This window comes from Phragmites australis, chromosome 2 (assembly GCF_958298935.1).
Source record: "Phragmites australis chromosome 2, lpPhrAust1.1, whole genome shotgun sequence".
Classification (NCBI taxonomy): Eukaryota; Viridiplantae; Streptophyta; class Magnoliopsida; order Poales; family Poaceae; genus Phragmites; species Phragmites australis.
The window spans coordinates 51,024,982-51,033,078 of NC_084922.1; the positions used below are offsets into that span (position 1 = coordinate 51,024,982).

At 44.0% G+C, this 8,097-nt stretch overlaps 2 protein-coding genes across 2 annotated transcripts; both read right to left on the minus strand.

The window, feature by feature from the left end:
* Positions 1-598: 598 nt before the first annotated feature.
* Positions 599-3,222, minus strand: LOC133909654 (ubiquitin-fold modifier 1). The gene is made up of 4 exons (XM_062352180.1): positions 3,007-3,222; positions 2,812-2,909; positions 1,482-1,514; positions 599-785 (listed from the first exon to the last, which is right to left on the minus strand). The coding sequence occupies exons 1-4, from the start codon at positions 3,090-3,092 to the stop codon at positions 706-708; spliced, it is 297 nt and encodes a 98-aa protein (XP_062208164.1). The 5' UTR covers positions 3,093-3,222; the 3' UTR covers positions 599-705.
* A 360-nt stretch (positions 3,223-3,582) lies between these two features.
* On the minus strand, positions 3,583-6,853 carry LOC133909652 (uncharacterized). Its single transcript, XM_062352178.1, has 5 exons — positions 6,501-6,853; positions 6,190-6,403; positions 5,514-5,582; positions 5,014-5,146; positions 3,583-4,917 (listed from the first exon to the last, which is right to left on the minus strand). The coding sequence occupies exons 1-5, from the start codon at positions 6,772-6,774 to the stop codon at positions 3,925-3,927; spliced, it is 1,683 nt and encodes a 560-aa protein (XP_062208162.1). The 5' UTR covers positions 6,775-6,853; the 3' UTR covers positions 3,583-3,924.
* Between the last annotated feature and the right edge of the window lie 1,244 nt (positions 6,854-8,097).

Genomic DNA, 8,097 nt, shown 5'->3' on the forward strand with positions numbered 1-8,097 from the left:
TACCTCTTCGACGGCTATGCCCACCTATCCTCCGGCCATCGGCATCGTTGGCGATGTCGGTGTCAGGTACGAACGTACTATTTGCTTGTGATTTTGATGCCAATCTGTTGGTCTAACTTCAACCTGGTGCTGAAGGGCTAACGCGCAGCAGCCCAAGTTGTTCCTGGGCATCATCCTGATCCTCATCTTCGCCCTCTACGGTCTCATCGTGGGCATCATCCTTTCTTCCCGTGCTGGCCTGATTATAAAGCTTCACAGTACCATGCCCGTCACTGTAATTTAAGCCTTTTTCTGTATTTTGGTTAACATCACATATTGATATGGTAATACATACAGTATTAGGTTTGTCATCTTTTCTCAAGTCCCGATGGGCTCAAAGCGCACTCCAATGAGCGCTGCTCCCCGGCAGTCCCCAGCCCTGGGCACCGCCACTATCACCGCCGGGGTTTTTTCTATGGACATTGGACAGGACGAGGGGGAAAGAGTCGCAGACTTGTACGGCCCTCCCCCCTGATCGGGACTGAATGCTGCACAGTCAGTAACCCGCTTTGCTTGCAGAAATCTGTCTCTAAATAAACAACCCCTTCTCAGCGCCAAGTACAAACAGGAAAACATGTAAAGGAAACATATATGTCACATTGTACAATCAAGCAGCTAACATCAAATCTTATTCTGTCAAGTTTTGCTCATTATGTATTGTATCATCTAGAAAGACACAACCACGGCTCCAACTCTATCGCGGGGAATGAGACGCAACTCCGAACCATGTTTCAGAAACACGTTGCCTGAAGGGGGAAACAGTAGTTCATGTCAGAAAACTAAAAAACAGAAGTGGCATACAAAAATTAAGAATATGGCATCAGTCTGGTACATCACAGTTAAGGATGGGCGTGGAGTGTTCCGTGGATCCATTTTAGTATAACTCAATCAACTAATTAGTTATTTTGACTAATCAAAATGACTAGATCCATTTTAGTACTAGCGTGGATCCACGGATATCCATTGGTGCTCGGATATCCATTGGTGCTCCACGCCCATCCTTAATCACAGTACCATTAGTGTCAACTTATGTGCAAAATATTCGCCATTCTTTTAAGAGTATATTGGATAGGAATTGCACTGGATCAAACTTGAAGGCGACCATCTACCCCTTTTTTTACACTGAACTAACTCTCATACAGCTACAGCCTACAAAAGGAGATACCACATTCCATCACCCCTTTGGAAATTTCAGTTGCCAACTTTAGTGTCGGCGCAATTAAAATGGTGCATCATATGGGAACAAAATAGCTAAACGTTTCTATCGATGTTCTATAACCCAGACAATTGAACTGGTCGACTGATGCAAATTCTTCTATGAAACATATTTATGCTTGAAAAGTATTGCACTGATGGATTTCTAGGAGCTACTAGGACATCATCACATGCCAGGAAGAAACACAGATCTGAAACAAAATGTGGTGAACATCTGGAAATGGTACCTGCACTTTGCTGGGGGTTGATGCCAACTCCATCTGCAAAGGAGACAATGCAAGATTATTTCAAGATGAAGTAAGAACATTGTGTATGACAAACAAGCAGAAGATTTATCGATCATCACATGTTACATGCAAAGAAGCAGATAACTTGGATTATGGCATATCACAAGCTTGACGGTTAATAACAAAACGATAGTTGCATTAATAACTGCTACTGTTACTAGGCCACTCACCGCTAACAGGCAACACAGACAGAAATCAGAAAGCTATCCACACCATTCTTACATATAAACAACCTGAGAAAGAGTACCTCACATGTTTTTCTTGTGTTGTGCACCTATGATTGCTTAAATTCTTATGCCAACCCATTAAGATGGGAATCCAAGAATTATAATTCCGTATTTCCAGTAATACTCCACAAGAAGAACGAGTTAGGTGATCGACTATCAAAAGCACTGTATCGGATACTAATTACCTTAACAGGAACCAAATGACCTTCTGCAAATCAGAAGGTACAAAAGCACTGTATCGATGCAAAAGCTCAAAAGGTACAAATTACCTTCTGTAAATCAGCACCAATTGCATCAACACCTAAATTATCAGGATACATACAACCATAGAGAGGAACTGATTGGAACAATCCAAAACTACAGACCGCCATTGCCTAGGACTTAACCCACAATGAAAAGATCTTGGAAATTTCATGGCAAAACAAAAATTTACAACCGTTTGAGTAGCACCATCCATCCATATTCCAGTAATGAATTCCGCGTTTCTTTGCAACGTGGAATTGGGTATGCATGTCATCCACAGAAAGCATCAAGTTGCTTTTAGAATGCCAAAATTAGCTTGACACAGCCCCCAAATAAATCATTCATCTTTCTGTAGTCTGAACCGAACTAAATATGTAACCCCAGGCATCCGAATTGAATGTTGTGTGCTGCAGGTTCAATTCACACACCATGAAATGAATTCCACATTCCCGCGAACCTAAGATTTCCCACCGAATTCCACACCTAAAAACTACAGCGCAATTTCCCATGCCATAGGCATATGCTAACCAAAATTACTCCACCATTCCAACTAAAACACCACCAAACTGCTCAGTCGATTCCTCAAATCTGTGCTACGTTATCCTAATGTACAGGATCTCTCCAGGCACAAAAAAAATGTCATCTAAATCTCGTACGAGCAACCCAAAGGAATATTTAACTTTTTGCCGTTCTACCGGAAATTCCCCGCTGACAAATGGGCCCCTGAGTCTATGAACTGTGGGCCGGGTGGCAAATTTGCCACTATCTATCTGTTGAGGCGCGGGACGAATATGTCGTACCGTTGGTGATGATGGCGCTGGTCTGGGGCGGGACCTTAAACTCTTCGGCGGCGAACTTGAGCACCGCGGTGAACGGCGCCGCCTCAGGCACGCTAAACCTGCGCGAATCAAGAGCGATCCGGATCGGGTTCAGCAGAGGCAACCAACCACGGCAATCAAGGGATTTGATCTCAGGGAGGGGGAGTTGGTACTCACACTTTGAAGGGAAGCTTGGGGTCGGAGGTGAGGATGATTTTGAACGACACCTTCCCTCCAGCGCCGCCGCCGCCCGCCGACGCCATGGGATGCCGAGACGCCGGGTGGTTCGCCTCCCGGGGGTCGCGGATTGCGTGATAGAAGTGCTCTGTTCGGTGGGCCCAGCCGCTCCTTTTGCAAAGGGTTGCGTTTTTCTGAGGCGAACACGCCTCACGATTTTTTCCCCCTTTTTCCTTCTTATTTATTTACTACTGAAGCATTTTCTACCTCCGGTTGTGCTTCCACCTGCAAGAATCTCCAGGCTCGAGTAATATTTGTGGATTTCAACGAAGGAGAAGCATATATAATTGCTTTTTTTCTTTTTTTGCATAATACAGCTGTAGCACAAGTAGATTTGATAAGAATGTGTGTGTTTTACATGTCTGTTGAAAAAGAATTTGCAGTGTTTATGCATTTTCATGACTACGAACATAACGTTCAGCATGCGGTAGATTCTCGGTCAGAACTCAGAAACCTCCGATTCCAACAAAGTTGGTGTGTTTGTAAATCATGAATTCTGCAGAATGCTATTGTACATACAACTCAATACTGGTCAGTGGATTCAACTCAGAATTGCTCAGTAACAAGCATTACAAAGTTACAACCCCAAAATTTCTGCGACAAGGAGCAACAGGCTACCTTGATTTGAAGGAGACCCGACACTCTATGCTGCTCTGGCAGGTGCAAAAAAACAGATGAAATTAAATAAAAAAAACCTTATAAGGAATAACAAAGGCTGCATGATCTTAAGTGGCAGCTGCAGATACATGGGAGTGCTCCACCATTACATTACACACTGCCTCTACGGAACTCCCAGACAAAGAAGTCGGCAGGCTCATTTGATCGGCTAGCATAAATTCCAGGCATCATGTTCTTCCTTCACAAAGATGAAGCGCTTGGAATCTCCCCTTCCTCCAAATCGTCCCACGTTAATGCAGACATTGTTTCTACTGATTTGTCTCCATTCATCATTTCAAAATCATAGCTTAAGAAATCATCAGAGTCCATATCCCCAAACAGTTCTGGGTAGGTATCCCTCATTTCTTGCTCAAAGCCCAAGTCGGGCACCTCTGGGAACAACAACCCATTATTGTCCTCAAAGTTCAGTGGGTAAACTTTCATGCAAGATTTCCTTTTCAGAGCTTCAGGAGTTGAATTTGGTGTATGTTTGCTTTGTTGACTACATTCTTGCTGAGGGCCACTCACACCATCAGATGTTAAAATACTGGCAGACAACGGCACTAAAGAATCTGTCTTGACATCTATCTTAGATATAGTTGCACCTTCTGCTTCTGCGAGATTGCCAGAATGTGAAGTTCCATGATCCTTGAAATCTATAATGCGCCTCTTTTTGGTCAACCCACCTTCCCTTGTTTCATCTGTATCCAGAGGACAGACTTTCATGCAGGACTCAGTTTTTAGAGGCCCAGAGGTTGTCTTCAGTGCAGTCTTGCTATATTGATACAGTTCTTCCTGTTGACCAGGTAATGCTTGGCTACCGGCATTTGAGAACACCAAAGAATCAACATTGTTATCTATCTTCGATTCACTTGTAATCTCCGCTGGAGAAAGATTTGTGGCATTCGAAGTTCCACAGTCCTTGAGATCTATAATCTGTGTATCTGGTGCAAACTCACCTTCCTCTATTTCTTCCTCATCAAACTCAGTGCCTTCTAGAAGTGGGTCATCTTTTGTGCAGCCAGGGTTTTTTCCATCTTTAGCAAGCTTGTTTACCATTTTCTCGACTTCAAAGTCATAATTGTCTGATGGAAGAAAGACATTAATAGTTGGGTACTCGACAATAAGAGTACTCCTCAGCTGTGGGCCCAAAGGTTCTTCAATATTGAGTTGGCGGTATGGTGACTCTGATTCCTACAGCAAGTTAAAATAAGGCATTATATAAATGAAAATATAGTAGAGCAAAGATCAATATGCATTACATACGCACGCTAGCTTCATTTACAATACCTTGGCAGACTTTTGAGTGAACAGTTTCAGATCACGCAATTCTGTATTACGATATTGTGTAAGCTGATCCTTCCAGGGACCGGGACAAAGATGTTTTTCCAATAAAGAGAGCAAGGTTGTGTGCTCATCTATTCTGAAAAGAAAGGCAAAAAATGAGATACACCAAGCTTCTGCAATCATCGTATGTTCAGATTTAATCGAAATAACTCTTGCAACACTATAAATAATTTTGATGAATTTTTAGCTTTGCTACACCGTTTCTCATAGAACCAAGTAAAAACAGAATAATAAAATGTGTGATGGTAAGAAGTTTTAAAATGACAAATACATCGTAAATATAAGACAGTAACCAAAAAAAAAGAGCAATTATTTCAGAAATTTGAAAATGGTTCAACCATGACATCTTGTCATATTGAAAGAGTTCCAAACTCACAAGGTAATTAGAGTGGGATAAAAAGAAGAAGTAAACACTCGTACTGATGGATTAGCCATTAACTTACTCATGGTCAGTTAGAACAACGTCGGTTGAATTAAATCTCCACTCAAGTGTCCAGTATATGCAATCCTTTCTGCAAAGATATATTCCGATGTAAAGCAGCTTTCATATGACACAAGGTAGGGAAGCAAGAAAGAGAGTGATACCAGCAGCATGGTTCGTTGGGATATACTAAGTGTAGGATAGAATGACTGAGAAGGGTCGGATATATTGACATAATTTTGCAGTAGATGAAGACAACAAGACATTAAAATCTTAAGTTCTTAGCTATTGAATTAACTATGTCAAGAAAGTTTGGGCTACTTGTGGGAGGATCATGGGCTGTTATAAGCAAATAATTATTAATACAAACAGAGTGAAGCATAGCATCTCTTTTAAGATGCTATAGTATATGTGTTGTGTACTGACTAACTAGCAACTATTAACTTGAATGGTAACTACAAAATACCGTAGACGTATCAATTACCATCTAAGTCATAAGTCATCTTTTCTCTACCCCTGCCGAGTGCCAAATGCTGGAACAATGCATAGTTGAACTGATACAAAACGAACCAGATGTCATTCGAGGTGTGCAAAGCAAACCTGCTGAACTCGAATACATAGGCCAAGCAATGCAATGCAAACACGGAGCCAGTCGAGCACAAAATTGAAGAGACCAGCAAGCAAGCAAGCAGTCAAACCTGTGGTTGTGTCGCGAACGGTTCTGCTCTCTCCTGGCCATGCCCTTGGGGAGGAAATAGAGCCTGATACCCCGGCGCTGCGCCGCCTTGCGGAGGAAAAACAACCACCTGGGCAGCTGAGCTCCCCCGGGTCCGCCGAAGTTGCGGCCGAAGCCGCCGATGATCCTATGCGCCGACTCCCTGACCTGCTTCGCCTCTTCCAGAAAGCTGTAATCTTGACAAATACACGAACACAAAGCAGCAATTCAAGATTTGGTCGGTCGATTGCTGATAGACGAAGCAACGAGAAGGTCGGGGTGGGGGCAGTGTACCGGAGATTAGCTGGTTGTCGTCGAAGCGGGCGAGCGGGACTGGGTCGGTGCGGGGGCGCTTGCCGGTGCAGGCGGTGCGGCGCTTGTGGGCCTGCACGCAGGGAAGGCTGCAGGTGAGGCGGGCGCAGCCGGGGCACCGGTACTTCCACGGCTGCTCCCCGCACTCCTCGCACGGAGACCCCTTCTTCCCGCTGCCGCCGCCGCCGCCCACGGAGCTAGAGCTGGCGTTGGGGGGTGGCTGCTCCCCTCCGCGCTCCTCCCGGCCGTCCTCCATTCCGAGGGCGACTCGAGGGGGCTGTGTGCGGCGCGGCGGGGAGATTTTTGCTAGGGTTTAATGGGGGGTTTAGCGGCGCCCGGGCGGCGGTGGACGTTTTTTTTTTCCTTCGGTTTTGACCGTTCGTTTTCCAGCAGACGACGGCCGCCGTCCGATGGGTGATGCCGACGGCCAGGCGTTCGTCTTACAGTTTGACTCTCTGTGGAGGCAAACAGTAATTGGCGTCTTCATCAACAGTAGCTGCGTTATTACTATTCATGATTCATCTCAGCCATTCAAGGAAGATCGGATGGTTCGGATCCGACAAAGACAGCTTCAGCCACGAGCGTTATAGCAGACATATGTTGGTCCGTTCACGAAGACTCTTTCATGTAAATACTGCGTATTTCACTCGTCAGAGCTCAGCACATCAGACACTAGTTTTCACCAAAGAGATGACAGATCACGCAGATATGAGGATATCAGTCGAGCATAGGAAACACAACCACGTTTACATAAATAGGAGAATTCACAGACATACCAGCGCAAACAAGTATAAGAGACGTCTCCAGAGGGATCGGATATCAAAACAAGAGACGACAGCCTCCTTGATTAGAATGATAACTTGCTCATAACATTCTAAAACATTCTCGGTCTACCAACAGCCTCCTTGATTAGAATAGATCCATCTAAGAAAAACGAATATCACAAACATTCTCGATCTACCAACAGCCTCCATGATTAGAATAGTGCCATCTAACAAAAACGAATATCACAAACATTCTCGGTCTACCAACAGCCTCCTTGCATATCAAGAGATTGAACTATGGAGTGATTTCTCTGATTCCAAAGACAAAGGAGGCTTTAAATATTAAACAGTATAGACTCATCTGTCTGCTAAATGTGGATTACAAGACCTTCACAAAGATGATGACAGACAGGGTGAGTCCAGTGGCAGACAAGGTTATCGAGAAATAACAATCAGCCTTTATCAAGGGGCGAAACATCTTGGAAGGAGTGGTAATTATTAATGAAACAATACATGAACTTCGACGATCTAAGAAACATGGCCTCCTTCTCAAGATTGATTTTGAAAAAGCGTACGACAAAGTTAGATGGAGTTTTCTCAAAGAAGCCATAGCGGCAAAGTGATACCCTGAAAGATGGATAGAGTGAGTTATGCAAACCGTCCAAGGAGAACAGTTCTGCATCAACGTGAATGGTCAAAGGAGCTCGTACTTCAAAACATACCAAGGGCTAAGACAGGGAGACCCTTTATCTGTTGGTAATATGCGCAAAAATCTAATTCCAGATTTTATACAAAGGCATATTTCACGATCTATA